The following is an 18380-nucleotide window of genomic DNA, read 5'->3' as shown; positions in this document are numbered from 1 at the left end:
TGCATAATCTTCCATTGCAACACTTATTTTCTTATGGTAATTGACTCATTTGCTCTCTGGTTATCAATTTAACTTCCCATCTACAAACATCTGCTCTTACATTGTGTGTAATTGGTGTAAATACTATCAACAGAGAAGTTAAAATCCAGAGAACCTTTTAAAGGCATTCTTTTATAATTCATGAAAGGGAAAAGTAAATGATGAATTGACCATTGTTTGTGATGATTTTTTTCTAATAATCCTTGAAAGTCTGTTTACTAAGAATGCATACTATAATTATATTAATTGGATTTTTTTTGAAGAGGATTTTGCTGTGTTTTCCAGAATTACATGCTCTGCCTTAGGGGAAGCCTCAGTCCTTTAGACTCAAGGAATATGTCAATTACTCGGAAACAATGGTTGCCACAGTGGTTAAGATTGCAGGTTTTAAAGGTAGAAAAAATTGTTTAGTATGTTATAATTTCATCTAAAGTGTGTGTGTTTGCTTATCATTTTAAAAAAGAAAAGATAAACCATAAAAAATTTGTAAATGGCTGTCTTTAGGGAAAGGGAAAGAAATAGGATGGGGAAAACTGGGTTAGAAGAACACTTGTTTGAATATTTTTAATTTTTGAAGATTTAAATTTTACAAAGTATTTCCTGAAAAGGATAAGTAACTAAATGTGTATGACTCTAAACATGTAGCTAGGTGGTAATATAGCCACGCAGGAAGTTACAATTACAAGTGAACTATTCCCAAATAAATTTAAAATACTAAGTGTACCATAGTGCATTATATTCTAAGGACAAAAATAATTGCAAAAATCTTCAACTGTTTTCTGTTATCATTGGTGGAAATGTTTGCATTGTTATTTTGAGACTCCTGTGTGTAAGATAAAGCATGAGTAATTAAGTTGGTGCCATTGAGAACACTGATTTTTGGCGTGAGAGAAAAGATACAGGTGTAAAATTAGTAAAACACAGTTAAAACCTGTGGTCCCGAATTTAATTAGAAATACCAGAATAAAATCGTGATAAATTTATATTTAAAAAGTACGTGATTACTGGCTTTGTCCACAACTAAGGCCTAAATACAGTGATCAGAAGATAGTAAAGACCTCTAGAGTCATGTCAGAAAGGACTCGGAAACTTCAGGGGACTCATGCTTCTGTTGGCCAAAGATTGGGGTAGTTTGAGAATCAAAAGAATAACTTCCATGGATTGAAACAAACCAAATAGATTTTGATCCATGATCTTTTAATCCAGTGATGCTTTACGTTCCCCTTTCAAGGAACAAGATCATTTTTTTGAAAATTGGTAAGTAAAGGGAAGGAATCAAGCACTTATCCTGCCCTTTTTGTAAGAACTATAGTTAAGGATAACCAAATAATTGATGAGAGGATGTTTTTCTTATAGAAGAAATGACAGAATAAGAATATTATATTTTGCAACTCATTTTGCATAGGCATTGATGACCAAAAACTATTAACATCATAAAAAGAGACACAATCACACATATGAGCCCTCCTGATGGAAGAACATGGCTCTGCCTGGGAAGTGGTCTTGGGAAAAAAACTGACTCCAGTCAAGCTGCTGCATCTAACTGCCAGTGTATAGGACAGTTTTGTTCAGTGCCACCTAGCATCGCAGTCAGCAAAGGACAAACCACAGGACACTTCACAGAACAAGTAGCTTCTGCAACAAACAAAATGCAAACAAAGATAAGAGATAAAAGAGGAACCTGTAGATTAAAAGAAGCATCAGAAACAAATTAATAACATTGAATGAATGCCTCTTGTTTGCATAATTCAAATAAATCAATCATTTTTTAAAACAAAGGCCAGTTAGTGAAATAGGAATACTAACTGGGTAATTGACGATATTAAGAAATTATTATTGATACCAACCTGATGATAGTATCATCGTTTTGTTTAGACATGGGAGTTCTCATTTTGTAGAGGTACTTACTTAAATATTTATGTATGAAATTGTATAATACCTGGGGCTTGTTTTCAAAGTAATCTGGGGAGGAGTATGGGATGGGTTGCGGAATAGGTGAAACAGTATTGGCCATGAGTTGATAATTGTTGAAGCTATATGGCAGGTACATTAGGTTTATTTTCTCTATAAAATTAAAAGTTTTAAAAAAAAAGACTGAGTTTTGAGTCAGACTACCTAGGTTCAGAATCCAGCTCTGTCACTGGATAAGTTATGTGACCTTGGTGCACTGCTTAGCCTGTCTGTTTTTAGATGTCCTTGTCTGTAAAGTGGAAATAATACAACAATATCTAAATAACAGGGTTGTTGTGGGAACTAAATGAAAAGTGGAAAGCACTTGCGAATGTTATCTATTAATTATCATACGTCAAAGATATAAACTAACATCATAAAATCACAATTGGTTAGAGATCTTAGGTGCTTAGAAATAGTCGAGTTGAGTTCCTTATCTCATAAGGAGCAAACTGAAACACAAGGATTGGAAACCCAGCGGCAGCAAAATGTCTAGTTGTAGAACCAGATCTCAACTACAGGTCTTTGGACTTCAGTCATTATATCATCTTTCTAATAAATTGTTATTGAATAATATACAAATAAATAATCTGATCTTAAATAGGACCACTCAGGATTGCAAATATGTTCATTTTTCCCGAATCTGAAATTTATTGCAGTTCAAATGAAAACTCCAGGTTGTTCTTCTGTCTGTTTTCTTTGAGAACAGAAACTTAACCAAAGGTGAATCTAAATTCATCTGGGGAATAAACCCCAACAACTTAATGAATATGCTAGGAAAATTTTGAGAGAATAAAGGTATAAAAGGAGAGTAGTTGTTCTGTCAGATATTTTAAAATAGTGTATACTTACAATCCTTAAATTTGCAGTTCAGGCCCAGGAATAGACAGATCAATGAAATGATTACCATATTTTGCCGTGTATAAGGGGCTCCCGTGTATAATGCACACCCACGTTTGGGCCCAAATGTTCAGGGGGAAAAATATTTTGTTTTAATTCAAATTTTTGTTTGTTTACATTTGGTATTTTTTGTATTGTAAAGGAATTTTAGCATGTTTTTTACATATTATGGTATGAGAAAATTTATGTAATAAATAATTACAAAACACAAGTACAGATACACGGTACAAGACATTTTATGTCCCAGTAACAAATTTATGATATTTAGCATCACAGAAGGCCAAGAACTCTTCGTTGTTGCCAGTTTGTCATAAGTTCAACAAAATCGATTATCGTACTCCTGGGTATTATTTTGCATACAGGTATCGTTATTGGTTTCTGGAATTACACTTTTAGCTGATAAACGTAAATAAAGGAATTACAAACATTTATATAGATACAGAAGTAGTACTACCCATGTATAAGGCGCACCCATATTTTTCTCTCACAAATTTGGGCAAAAAAGTACACATTATAAATGGCAAAATACTGTAGTATCCAAAAATAAGCCCCCTAAGAGTATATAGGATTTTAATATTAAAACTATTGCAAATCAATTACTCTTATTGGGATTACTGGAGTTGCCACCTAGAAAAATATAAAGCTGGATACTTAGTGAAGTTCAGATTATTTCATAAACATACTAGAAGAAAATGTTAGTGAATATTTTTATTATAGGGGAGCAGGGAAACTTTTTGGTGTTAGAATAATAAAACGGATGCCAAAAAGGAAAGAGCTAATATATTTTACCACATACAAATTTAAAACTTTGGTATAACAGATGCCTTAAAAAACAAAAGAAAAAAAAACAGAAAAAATATGGACATCATGTATGAGAAACGTTAATGTCTTACTGTAGTAGGGTCCAGTCAGGAGCTATAAATTGCACCAGGAATTTGAACAAGGAAATTTAATACAAAGAATTATATTAACTAGTAAAAAGTGTTTTAACTACTAAAAAAGGTAAAATAGGACTCTGAAGAATACAGAAATAGTAACTACACAGATCAGCTATTACTTTAGAGCTCAGGGAAAGAATCTAAAAAAGGGACAAACTTGAAAGAGGGTGCCCCCACCCAAGGTTACGGTTCAGACCTTGGAGAGATCATGGTTGCTGCCAGAGGACACAGCATGGCCAGGCTAGTCCCACAGGAGATCGCCTGCTGAGTGCCACAGGCCTAGGTTGGTGTGTGGAAAGCCGCCTGCTGGGGTGCCATGGGCCTGGCTGATGAAGGGCAGGAAGGTGCCCGATTAGGTGCCATGAGGGCGGGTACGCTGGATGCTGTCCCGGGGATGTTGTGGGTCAGAGCTGTGCACAGAAAGCCGCCACTGTACACTGGGGAAACTTACGGGAGACGGCAGACAAATGCAGGAGGATAATCGCGTGCAAGAGTGGGTCTCCCTCAGACCTCCTAGCTGCGACTCCATAGGGGCAAGAAGAGCACACCCATCTGAAATCTTTGCTATGCCTTCAGTGTCCTGCCAGCGCCCTCTACTAACAAAGTAATGTTGCACCAGCTGGCAAAGGTTCATATCCACTACAAACAAGAGTGGATTTAGAGCTGAGATAAACTGCTGATTGGCATTATGTGAAAGCTCTTATATATAGATAAGAAAGTTGTGAGCACTCGAATTGAAAAAATGGCAAAGTATGTGTACAGATAATTCACAAAAGAATAAACACAGGGTTTGAAAGGCTAGTCAAACACTATAGATCTCCCTGATTTCACCTATTATAGTTGTGCAGACTTGTTTTCTTGGTCTTCTATCGCTTTGAGTGTATATTGCTTCTTAAACTCAGATGTTCTGTCCATCCTTGGCGCCTAGTGCTGACCTGGGGTTCTACCCGCTCTCTAACTCTCATTCTTCATTTACCTAATTATAAAGCTAGTTTGGATTTTTTATGAGGACCTGCCCCGCTCTAGCTAGTACAGTAGACAAGAAAATGAAAAAAGAGGAAAGCAGATTGAAAGGAAATAAAACTGCCTCCATTTACAGTAAACTGTACGTATGTTGTATGTATGTAGATAATTCCAAAATTGTCTATAGAAAGTACATACGTAAATCGTTTTCACCTCTACATACACTATAGCAGTGATCAATTGGAAACTAAAAAAAAAATTTAATTACTTTACACTAGCAGCAAAAAAGTTGAAGTAATTAAGCATATACCTAACAAATCTATAAAACATTGATGAGAGAAACCAAAGATCTAAATAAATGGAGAGATAAAGTGTTTATGGAAAAGAAGACTCGGTATTGTTAAGATGTCAGTTTGCCACAAATTCAGGACAATCCCAATCACTTCCCACAGGCCGAGCACATATTAGCTCAACTGTTTAAAAAAAAAAAAAAGCTGCTGTTCTTCTCGTCACTGTTGTTTTTTGAATAGAAACTAGCATACAGTGGAGCTTGCTGCTTTGTGATGTAGGGAGCTTTTGTCCTTTGAAACTTTCAAGTAGGGTAATCAGCGAGATCCCTAAGGTGTCAGGGATGCTGTGTAGGGTATTACAGCATTCGGTGGGAAGTTGGACCAGCTGATCTCCGTTTACCTTCTCATTCAAAAGCTTAATGGATCTGTTATTCAGAAGTCAGCGACTTACAACTTTGGGACTAGGCAAAAGGGAGTTACTGGAATTTTCAGGCTTTTTCAAATACACTTAACTTTTCCCCAAAGATCCTATCACTCTTCCTCCCACTCTTCAAAACCATTTCACGTAATGAGGGAGGTCACTAATGGGAGTGTCTTGTGTGCGTGAACTATTTTAAGGCCTCTACTTGTCACATTTGTATTCCTTTTTTATTTTTGGTTACTCATCAAGTTGACTGAGAGAGAAGATAATGTCAGTCTTCTCAACTCTTTTTGAATTTTAATTATGGCTGTTCCAAAATGATATAAATCTTAGAGCAGTAGCCTTTAATATTCATTTTTAGACATTCATTCTAAAATTAGACATAGTCATTCATATTATTGATTTCTTCAATATAGTCAACTTGGTAAATATTTCTCAACAAGGAAATTCAGAAATTATCTTTATTATTCTTCTAGTTAATTATACCAGGACATTAATTTTTAAAGATACCGTGTTTCTACACATGTTTTATGTATTTGTTATGTGATTTTTAAGTAAATATGTGAAAGCCTCAAATAATAAATAAGCAACCTGTGAATTCTGTGGTTTAAAAAATTGCTTGAAATATAAACCAGCTAGCTATTTTTATTTTCATTAATATCTTAATTTCCTTTTTATTTTAAAGCCCAACCTGAATTCCTGAAGCAGCCTACAAATATATATGCTCATGAATCTATGGATATTGTGTTTGAATGTGAAGTGACTGGGAAACCAACGCCAACTGTGAAGTGGGTCAAGAATGGGGATATGGTTATTCCAAGTGATTACTTTAAGATTGTAGTAAGTATTGTTTTGAAGAAGGATACTTATCTCTGAAGCCTTGAAATGTCTTTAAATGTATTTACCCAGAGATCTGTTATCTTACATACACCGTTTTATGTACTGCAGACAAAGATAGAAAAATTCACATAGAATATAATCTCTAATTGGCTGATGAGAAAGCTGAGCCCAGAAATAATTTTGGTAGCTTGTGTAAGATCACATCGCAAATAGGGTTGAAGTAGGTCTAAAGACCAGCTCTCCTGACCTAGTATTAGAACTAGGTCTAGTATTCCCACTTAAACATACTAGCACTCTTAAACCAGCTGCCACTATTTCCTGGGTAATGATTATAGTGTGTGTGTGTGTGTGTGTGTCCGTACGTACATACGTATGTGTACACACACGTACCAATTGTCTTCATAGCTCTATTCAAGAAGGAGAAATCTGTCCTTCATGTGCTGATGCTCAGACCCTTCAAAACAAGTATGACCCAATGCTGGACAATAATTGTGACAATAGATACGAAGTTTCTTTTAAAAAGTAAATGTAAAAGTAAATCTTAGTATTAAATGTATTTAAGAATATTCAGCCCTTATTGCTTTTTACTTTATATATAGTAAATACTTTTTAAATATCCATTATTATTATCATATCTAATATCCTAGTAATATAATTATCTGGCCTTTGGTAACAAGGATTGACGACAGATACATGACATTTAGTACATGCATACATGACATTCATAGAAATAATCAAAAGTAATTATGGTTGTTAAAAACTTATTCTCATTACAAATTTCTTATAGAAGTAATTCTTAGTAGAAATACATTTTCTAGTTTTGAAATGATAATCTCATATGTTACAAAAAGTAATTCACAGGTATTTTGTCTTAATTAAAAAGCAATGTGTTATGGTTAAATCAGCATTTTTACTTTTATCATTATTTTTATACTATTTTTAAGAATGTTAAAATCATATTATTACTATAGCAATGACAATAGTTGACATTTATATAGTACTTGATAGTTTAAGGAAAGCTCATATATATGTGACCTCATTTAACTTACTGTATTCTAATCTATTAAAACTATTGATATTAGAGAAAATCTTTAAAAATGCCTTGAATTCATAAATTCAGACTTTCACTAGGGTAACATGGTATTGCATGCCGCATATTTTTCCAAGAAAAAGTGTAAGTTTGCAAATGTTGTGGGCATGACCTTCCATGAGTATTAAGTTCCTATTATTAATGATGGCATTTCCTGTTCTAGCCAGTGAAGTCAGTGCCTTGTCAATACAATTGAGTCAAAAGGTGCATAAGCAGATAATTTTCAGTAACTGAATCATACAATTTTACTTGTTTTTCCTCCCCAGAAAGAGCACATCCTTGAGATTTTGAACTAATGTTTATCAGTTGAATCATAAAATTTTATTTGTTTATCTTTTTCTTCCTCAGAAGGAACATAATCTTCAAGTTTTGGGTCTGGTGAAATCAGATGAAGGGTTCTATCAATGTATTGCCGAGAATGATGTTGGAAATGCACAAGCTGGAGCCCAACTGATAATCCTTGAACATGGTAAGGGGCTGCGATAGTAAGATGAAAGAGGCTGACTGTGTGCTTGAGGAGCAAGTACCTATCACAGAACCTGTCACCACAGGCCACCTGTTGATTAATAACCTGTTTGTAAGAGGCAGTATAGCATAACTAAGAAAAATATATCAGTCTAAATCATTTCTATTGTTTCAAATGACCTAGAAACACAATTTTGGATGATGTTGAAAAGAAATTGGTATTAAGAAAAACTGAACAGTTACAGTGTTACACGAATGTTCTTCAGATTGCTATCATTTTAATCTCACAAATTTATTTCTGCACTATTAAAATAGAAAAACATTAAAGTAATGTTTATTTTTCATTGAATTTTTCTTCATTTTTTTCAAAATACAGTTAACTTATTTTTTCACACACACACACACACACACACACACACACACACACACACATAACCATGCTCATTGTAAATTCAGACAACATTGAAAAGTAAAAGGGGAAGGGGACACCCTGTATGAGTTGGGGTCAATTCTGGGGAAACCACACATTAATTGCAGCAAAACCTAAAGAATTAAATATTATTTAATATAAAGAAATTATTAACTATAATAGGGAATTGGAATAGCAAGGGGTTGTCTAGCAAGAAGTAAAGAGAACTCTAACAAATGTAAGACTAGCAGATAGAAGGAGCAGCCACAACCCCCAGGTCTGAGGGAGAGTTCAGGAAAATGGCGTCCTTCAGGGCTGAGATCTAGGCCAATTTGGAGAGGGTGTGGCCATGGCTTACTGGATGACAGAGAAACTGCTGTGCTGCCCACACTTGCTCAAAACGCGCTGTCTGGTGCGCCTGGGAAAGCTGTTCACTAGGAGGTGTGTCAGTGAAGGCATTGTGCCCCAGAAGCACCAAGGGTCAGGGTGCTGGGGAAGGCTGCCCTCCAGCACCATCTGCTCTGAAAGTTTAACACATAGGGAGCTGGCAAAGGAGAAACGTACAAAGGGCCCAGCTTCAGGGTTGCAGAGCAGGCGGTAAGGTACAGATTGCAGCTGAGAGGCAATTACTGCTAACTGGCACGTGCTCCAAACCCTGCCACCGAGCAGTGCTGCATATGAGCTCGCACAGATGTTTTTGTGGTCTTATAACCTGTTTTCTTGTGACAACATGCTGTGGGCGTCTTTCCATGTCAGTAAGTACTGATCTGCTCAACATTGGTCATTGCTGAATAGTATCTGTGCACTTTGCTTTATAGAAATGATTTGCTGTTGGTTAACATTTAAATTGTGTCCTGTTTTTTACCAAAATGAACAACGCTGTGCTGAATCTCTTCATGTGATTTTCTCATACTAAATTACTAGCTGAATTATTGGACAGCAGGTCTTGTTAAGTTGATAAGGATATCTCTTGGGTGTATTATTTATTTATTTTACCAAGGAAAGTAGTTTTCATTTTGTACATTTCTTAATGCATGAAAAATATGCCACTTTAGACATCTGATCGGGTGTCAGATAAGCTGAAGTTCTAGTGTGGTCCCAGCCAGGTCGCCTAGCCAAGGAAGCTAATTGGCACAGATGGCACCCACTCTGCCTTTTCACTGAAATAGCATGTCAGATTTTTATATGCTGTTTCTTAAAAATGTATTTGCGAGTACTCTTATAAAAAGGCATAAAATATTAGAACTACTCTTTTTCTTCCTGTTTGTCTGTGATTACACCTTTCCCCATTCATTGGAAATGATTTGGTAGAAGCATGTCATTTTCCCATCTTGGCAAAATGCCTGAGTATGATGACCAAATAAAGCACTAACAGAGTAGTGATGTAGATAGGCTTATTTCTTTTTATTAGTGGCAGTGATTTTCCTTAGTAAACTTCGTGGCTCTCTGAGGGTTATGTATATGGAGCTAAATAAAGGGATTTCAGTATATTTGTGTTTGGGATTACCGCTTTAGGTTTAACTCTTAACACTATAAATGGTTGACTATGCTAGATGGTCCCCAAACTAATCCTAATTGGCTATCCTCTGAAAATGCTTGGATGGTATAATAACTATATTTGTAGTGTGTGTGTTTTTCCCTTCTTGAGACAGCATTTCAAAAACTGACGTTTTGTGGGCTAGCGAAATTTTTTAGTGACTTTGTCAGGGATGGATTATAAGAAGGAAAGTAAGTGTCATGTTATTCCTTTTGCTATTTATGTGGAAAAGCTAAAAGAGAAAATATAACAACTTATAAGATCTGATCTCTGCCTTTCTGAGTTTACAATATTGTAAGGGATATAAGAGATGTGTACAATGCCAATCTATAATAGGTATTATTTTTATAATACAAATAAAGCACCATACAGTTCAGAAGAGAGGAATTCTGTTTGTGTGATCAGGGAAGATTTTTTTCATAGAAAGTGTCCCCTTTCTATCTCGAATGATAGATTTCCAGATGTTAAAAGACCTGGGTCAGAATGGAAATAGAATAGAGTACCTGTTCCTATAGGAAGGTGGCCCATACAGGCAGGCAGAATAGGATCAGATTGATCGTGGCCTGGATTATAAATAGTCAAAGCAATGCTGTAATAAGACAGTCTGATGATGAAGTCAGGCTTAATTAGAAGAAGGCAGAGTGCAAGAGGCTGATTGAAGAAATTCTGTTTTAAGAGACCATTGTGAAATAAGCACTTATACTAGAGAAATAGAAAGAAAGTACCTTAATAAAAAAATGTTAGTGATTTATCTAATCCAGACTTTATCAACTGATTGGATATTAAACAGTGTTGTAGAGAAGTCAGAGATACTTCCAAGGTTTTATCTGGGTGACTGTAAGAATCGTGGTTTCTTTACAAAAACAGAAAAGGGAAGTGAATCAAAGTGGAGGGAGGGGACTTCTACCCATATGCAAAGGGTATGCACAAACCTCTCACCCACACCTACAATAAAAAGGTGAATGATTACAAAATCAAAATTTCTCTTACTCCATCAAAGACCTGAGCTTGCAAACCAACCAAGTAACCTGAATTTCAAAGAATTAGACAACCCTATTCCCCAAACGAATGGGCCGTGTTGTTTCACCTTGGACAGAGCAGGAGAGAGAGATAGCTACCCTAAAAGTGGGTAAGAAGAAATCAGCTGCAATTGTAACTGATTGTTAAAGATTAAGTATGGACCAGTTAGGAATATCTGGAAGATTCTGATAAAAGGGGCATTCACACTTGCTTGCGAATACTTTTTCCTGGGGCTCCATAGGATATTCACTACTGAAATTGGGGGGGCAAGGCAGAGCCTCAAGAAAAGTCATCTTATTGGTGTGGAGGTGAAGACGGTGATGACCTGTGACTGCTGGGAGATAGGCCAAAGCCCCACCCATTTACTCAGTATCTTGTAAGCTTCAAACCAGTGGGGGATGGGCATAAAACCTTATTTCAGACATTTCTGGAGGGAGATTAGAAGCAAAACCCCTCTGCTTCGGGGGGGAGGAACCCTCTGGTTCCCAGCACACAGACCAAGATCCATTGCTTTGGGGGGAAAGGTGGAAGGAAAGACCCTTTACCTCTGAAACAGGAGCAGAAAACTGTTTTGGGCCCCAGAATCCTACACCGGTACCTAGGGAGGTGTTTTACTACTGGAGGAAAAATAGGAAAGTACCACTCAAGACCAATCCAAATACAAAGTAGATTTGAGCTGCCATGGGAAGGAGAGCTTGGGGCCTCCCTAATGCTGACACGGGACCCAGACAACTGAGAACTCCACCTGCCTCAACCGTGAGTTACCACCAAGTGACAAAAACTTTCTGTTGCTGGGGAAGGTCAAGGACATGGAGAATGACCCCTCTGTAGAAGACGTAGGCAGGAATGGCTGGCAGCTGAGAGGAAAACAGGAAAAGTGAGACCAGGTGTCAGCTCCTCACCTCTCTCATGAAGCACAAGACAGTGGTAGTCTACCAGTAGAAGAATATGGAACCTGTGCTACAGGTAACTAACAACAGTGAAACCCATACCACGTTCAGGTCCTGTCTACACTGACTAACCTCTTCCACACTTGACACAAGAATAGTCATGCCAGTTTCCAAGTGTAAATAATCATTATCTTAGTCTCTTTGTTCTGTGCACCATGCTCTCAGCATTCAATCAAAAACTATTGGATATAAACAGGAAAAAGCGAAAACCAGCCCATTGTTGAGAGATTAAACAATCAATACAACCAATTCAGCAGACCCAGATATTGGAACTATCAGACAGGGCCTTTAAACTGTTATCAGTACTATGTTAAAAGATTTAGTGGAAAAGGTAGATAACTGGAATGAACAGATGCATGAGGAATTTTGGCAGAAAGATGGAAACCATAAAGAGATTGAAAATACTTGCATTTGTCCAGAAGGTGAAAGGGTTCCACAACCAGAGGAAGGAAACTATAAAAAATACAAATCATGATACCAGAGATGCATTCTTTCAGGCTGATCAGTAGACTGAACACAACTGAGGAAATAGTTGATCAACTTGAAGATAGTTCAGTGTAAATTATTTAAACGGAAAGAAAAGAGAGGGGAAGAACGGAGCATTTAAGGTGGGATTGCATCAGATGGTGTAACATAAGTAAAGTGGAGTATCACAAGGAAAAGAGAAGAACAAAATAAAAGAAATATTTAACTAGATAATGGCCAAAATTTTAACATTAAAAAAAACGAATGAAATTATATGGAAAATGGCCAAAAATTTTAAATAAAAAAAATGAGTGAGATGATATCACAGATCCAAGAAGCAGCTCAGACTCTCCAAGTAGGCTAAAAGCAGTAGTTGTTCTAGTAGCAGCAGCAGCAGTAATAATAGTAGTAGTACTAGTAGTAGTGCTAGTAGTAGTACTACTAGTAGTAATAATAATAGTAGTAAAAAAAAATACACACATCATAGTTAAACTACTGAAAACCAGAGGAACAAAAATAAAAAATTACAGCAGACTTTTTGCAAGAAATGATGCAAGCAGGAAGGCAATGGAGCAACACCTTTAAAATCCCAAAAGGGGCGGGGGAGTCTACTCAAATTGTATATCCAGCAAAAATACCTTTCAAAGATGAAAGTGGAATAAAGACCTTTCAGAACAAAAGCTGAGAAAAATTGTCAACAGACCTGTGTTACAACAAGTGTTAAAGGAAGTTCTTCAGGCAGAAGTAGTATGATACCTGACAGAAACTTGGGGGATCGTAAAGGAAGCAGGCCAGAGTGGTTTAAAAACAAAAAAGTAAATATTCTTCTAGAAAATATTCTTTTTTTCATAATCACTTGAAGAGATAATTGACTGTGTGAACAAGGGCCCGCAGACTTTCTCTGTAAAGGGCTAGATACTAAATATTTTAGGCTTTGTGGGCCAAACAGTCTCCGTTACAACTACCCATTTCTGTCTGCCCTGGTATGTAGCATGAAATCAGTCATATAAAGCAAGCAATCTTGATGGTTCCAGTCTTTACAAAAAAAATGGCAGGTCTTAGTTTGCTGACCTCTGGCCTAAAGAAAAAACAGTTGTAATATATAACATTAAAATGTATAATAAAAACAGAACAAAGTTCAATATAATTGAAACTAAACTATTGTAAGATTCTTATATTACATATCAAGTTGTGATATTATTTGAAGTAGACTACGATAAGTTAAAGATGCATATTATAAAACCTTAGGTAAACCACTAAAAAATGGAGAGATATGACTAATGTCATAAGATATGAATAATGGACATACGATATAATCTTAAAAACTACTCATTCTAAAAGAAGGAGAGAGGGTAAAAAAGGAACAAAGAATAAATGGACAAATAAAACACTAGCAACATGGTAGATTTAAATGTATACATATCAATAATTAACATTAAATGTGAATGATTCAGGGCTGTAGAACAAGTCTCAATACATTTAAGAGGATTTAAAGTCATCCAAAACATATTCTTTGTCATCAGTGGCATTAAACTTGAAATCAATAACAGATACCTGGACAATCCTCAAATATTTGGGAATTAAACTCCTTTCTAAATAACCCAGCTGTCAAAGAACAAGTCACACAGGAAATTACAAATTATTTTGAACTGAATGAAAACGAAAATACAACTTATCAAAATTTGTAGAACACAGATAAAATAGTGTTTTGAGGGAAGCTTTTAAAAACTAGATTAAAAAGAGTAAATTAAATCTAAAGCATTCAGAAGAAGGAAATGATAAGGAGCAGAAATAAATGAAATGGAAAACAGAGTAAGTGAAAGCAAGCTTGGTTCTTGGAAAATAATCGATTAAATTGGAATACGTTTAACCAGACTGATAAAAACAGAAAAACGTAAATTACCAATATCAGGAATGAAAGGGAAGGGGACGTCATTAAAAACCTTATATACTTTATGAGAATATAAGGGAATATTAGAACAAACAGTATTAGGATATAAGGAATATTAGGAACTTTCCAATACAATTTTAAGGGAAGAGCTGGTTTGTTTAGGGAGTTAAACATCAGTTTAAGACATGATGAGTTTGGGTTATGATAGGAAACCATATAAAAATGTTAAGAATCAGGGCAGTTCATGTCAGAAGGTCAGGAAAGAGGTTGAGGAAGAAGATAACAGTTTGGGTTTGATAGATTTCAAGCTTTTCAATCAAACTCTTCTCTTGCTATAAATCAAGGACCGAAGTGTTCTTTTCTTTTCTTGTATGTAGAAAAGACTGTGTCCTCAGTTGTCCCCTAGCAGTCTTTCACACTCCTGAAAACCGAAACTCCTTAGCCTTCTCCAGTAAATGGCATTATAAGGGATTATATGTTATCTAGCCTCATTTCTCTGCCTTCAGAGGAATGTCTCATTCATCTAAAGTTTGTCCCTGAATATCCTCTTGAAGATTTCCATCACTATACCGTCACTATAATCTTTTGATAAATTTTTGCCGTGTTTTTTTCTTAATGGTCAGAAAATGCTTTCTTGTTTCTGCCTTAAACCACCACTGTTTTCTGTGAACTTACACCTCAATGTCTTACTTTACTTAAAGATAGCATTTATTCCCTTACTATTTTTTCCTGCTTACCAATTCTAATTATTTAAATTATTTCTGATAGAACCAGTTCTATCAGATTTTTAAAAATCTTCTTTTTAATCTCAGTCCAGTGCACGTCACTTAAAAAAATATGATGGCCTAAAAGAAGCTGGGAAAAAAGCTTATATAGCAAAAACAGCACTTCACAATTTTTGAATGTATGAAAAAGTGAAATCACAAATCAATGTGGATTGAAAGGATCATGCATTATCACATGGTACATGAAGAATTACTTGGTGAGTTGGAAAGCATTAAATTATATAAAATAGAGTTAAAATTTAAAGTGTATCCATAAAAAGGTTGAAAAATTATAGAAGAGTCACCATTTGCTTTTACACTCAAAAGAAGTAAAAGAGAATATAGATGAAAATTTTGGTATTTTAGGGTATAAAAATTTTAATCTTCTGTATATAAAGTATGAGAAATACCTTAACTAAATTAAAGAGAAGACAAGCTAGGGAAGAATATCGCAAGAATTACAAAAATTTAATATTTTGGCTATAAGAATGCACACAAATGAATATAATAACTACTATAAACATACAGTTCACAATAGAGCAAAGATAAAGATAATTTCTAAACATTACAGATGTTCTACTTTACAAAGATATACAATCAGATTAATGATGTGTTTTTTGCCTAATAATAAAGGTTTTATATATTTTATTAAATATTATAATGACTGGTTAGGGTGTGATTAGATTTGTGTCTTTCACGCTTAGTGAAAATGTAAATCATTATTACATCATTTACTATTTATTCTGACAATTATATATTAAAAATCACTGACTCAACCCATTAATTCTTTTAGGATGTTTTTTCTTAAGGAAGGAATCAGGAATTTGGACAAAGACTATTAATATCAACATTAGTAATTAAAAAACAAAGAGATAGAGATAAAAAAGAATAGGAAATGACTTACATATCTCAAAATAGAGGAAGGACTTAAAATAATTATAGTACAGCCTTGTTATGGAACACTTATTTGGCCATTAAAAATCATGTCTTTGAACACTTGAATGATGTCGGGAAAATCTCAGGATGTCAAGTAGAAAAGTAAAGTACAAAACTATATATACCAAATAACCTGAATTTAGTTTTTGAAATTGTACGTATACATTTAGGCAGTCCCATAACAAAATGTTAACAGTGGTTATCTTTAGGTAACCAAGGTGATATTTTCTCAATCTCTTAAAATAAACACATATTACCTTTATAATCCATAAAGTTTCTTTTTTTAACTTAATACTAAAGCCACATTTCAGTAAGTGCTGAGTTTAGAAAAGACACCGAACACATCATTTTGAGGAGTTCTGCCCGAAACATCATAGATAGAAGTTAAGCGTTACAAACAGTTCCTTTCACACAACGACTGGGTTGTGTTGCAGGAAGTAAATAGAGCACATTCTGATAGGTCTCACTGATGTCTCCTGATGGGGTCGGGCCAGGCCTGGGCTTGAGCCGCCTGAAGGAGGAACGATGGGAACTAGCCCACGCTGAGCCTCTTTCCCTTTACATTGTGAATCTCCAAGAGGAAAATGGAATGTGTATGGATAGCATTTCCCAAATCTGTTTGACCTTGGAGCTTTTTTTCTTTTTCTTTTTCTATTTTGAGTAGACCCAGTAATATCTCACAGGGTGGAATTTGGGAAACACTGATGCCGGCATATTCAAAGGAGGATGGGAAAGATTAAGGTTGACAAATAGTGGCCCACAAGCCAAATCAAATCCAAGCAACCTTCTGTTTTTGTAAATAAAGTTTTATTGGAACACAGCCACACACATTTATTTACAGATTTTCCCAGTCTGTAGTTGTTTCCACATGACAGTGACAGAGGGGAGTAGTTTAGAGAGAGACCAGATGACTCGCAAAGCCTGCAATATTTACTCTGGCCCTTCACAGTAAAAGTTGGCTGAACACTGAACTATATTATTCATATCTTTCAGCCCTGATAGTTTGTGACTCTAAGTTATTTGTGGTCAATAGAAGTCCATTTCACTTAAAACTTTTTAAATGACAAAAAGTGGGAGGTAGGTGGGAAAAGGCAGAAGGACAGGAGGATGAAGAACACATATAAGAATAAGAGAAGTCATACTTAGTAGGTAAGTAGGAGCTGTGCACTGGTGACTGACTTCAAGAAGGAGCTGTTAGCTGGAGAACTGCAAGCTGGAATCTGCTGGTGCCTCGTCATGGCTGACATCTGACAGACACTTAAGCACTAGAAACACTGGAGTACATTATTGAAAGTGGAAAGATCTGTTGTCATGGTGCTTATCTTCATGTACTTCATTTATAAACAATGTCGAAAGTATCTGAGCATCTTTGACACCAAGTCTCATTTTCGTAGGGGGAATTTTCTGATTCCCACTGTAAGGATGTTGTATGTATAGTGGCCGTCAGCCTGCTGGCTGGGGCTCGGCTGCAAGAAGGTGTTTTGGAGTGCAAACAGTGGACCTGTGATATCATTGAACATCATGGTTTTTAAGTTAATTGTCACCTTTGAACATTAAATGAAATTTTATAATTAAAATTATAAAGCATTTGTGCAGCAACACTAGAAAACAACATTTCTAATCAAATGGGGAAGTAGAATTTGAGAATAACTATGTTCCAAACATTCTTCCCTCCCCTCCTCCGGCTTTACTGAGATGTAATTAACACTGTGTAAGTTTAAGGTAACAATATGATGATTTGAATTTGATACACACATATATCTATTGCAAAATGTTTACCACAGTAAGGTTAGTTAACACATCTTTTACCCATAATTACCATTTTGTTTGTTGTTATGGTGAGAACATTAAAGTTGTTCTCTCATAGCAACTTTCAGGTATACGGTACAGAACTGTCAACTACAGTGACCACGCTGTACATTAGACCCCCAGAACTTATTCCTCCTGTAACGGGAAGTTTGTGCCCTTTGACCTCCATCTGCCCATCTCCCCCACTACTCAGTCCCTGGCAACCACCATCTACTCTCTGTTTCTAATTCCATGTCAAACATACTTTCTTAAAACAATTTAAAATGAAGGTTTTACTATTTAATTTTACTTTTATGCATTTTTAGGAACGACAACCAATTTTAGATTATCTTCTGGCTTTTGAAATATTTAACTGAACATAACATGATTATTTTTATTTGCTGTCAGTTCAAATTAATATTACCTGTCATTTCAAGCTAAAATACTTTCTGTGTCTTATAATCATCTATTGAATGATTTTTTTAAAAAAAAGTATTGACATATTAATTATTGCAAGTATGTTAAGAGTAGTAAGATTAAGGTAAAATGTATTTTTGTCTATTAACTTTTCATTAGCCTTTCTTCTTGTCAGTTTGAATTTAAAAATAGATTTCAAAATTACCATCTAAGGCTGAAATGTAAAAACACAAAAATATGATTTTTCTCTGTACATCATTCATATCAAGTCTGATCACTGGCAATTTTTTTATTTCCAGTAAGGGAA

General features: G+C 35.4%; 1 protein-coding gene across 12 annotated transcripts in view; it reads left to right on the top strand.

Annotated features, from left to right (window-relative positions):
* The window catches only part of NEO1 (neogenin 1), a 213738-nt gene that overhangs the window by 104757 nt on the left and 90601 nt on the right, over positions 1-18380 (top strand). For all 12 annotated transcript variants that reach the window (XM_081048605.1, XM_081048600.1, XM_081048597.1 and 9 more), the window contains exons 6-7: positions 6187-6341; positions 7780-7900. In XM_081048605.1, coding sequence (XP_080904731.1) covers positions 6187-6341; positions 7780-7900 — 276 coding nt within the window. The remainder of the gene's footprint in view (positions 1-6186; positions 6342-7779; positions 7901-18380) is intronic.

Source organism: Rhinolophus hipposideros (genome assembly GCF_964194185.1).
Source record: "Rhinolophus hipposideros genome assembly, chromosome: 5".
NCBI classification, from domain to species: Eukaryota; Metazoa; Chordata; class Mammalia; order Chiroptera; family Rhinolophidae; genus Rhinolophus; species Rhinolophus hipposideros.
Note: the sequence above shows the minus strand (reverse complement) of the source record. Positions and strands in the feature narration are given on the sequence as shown.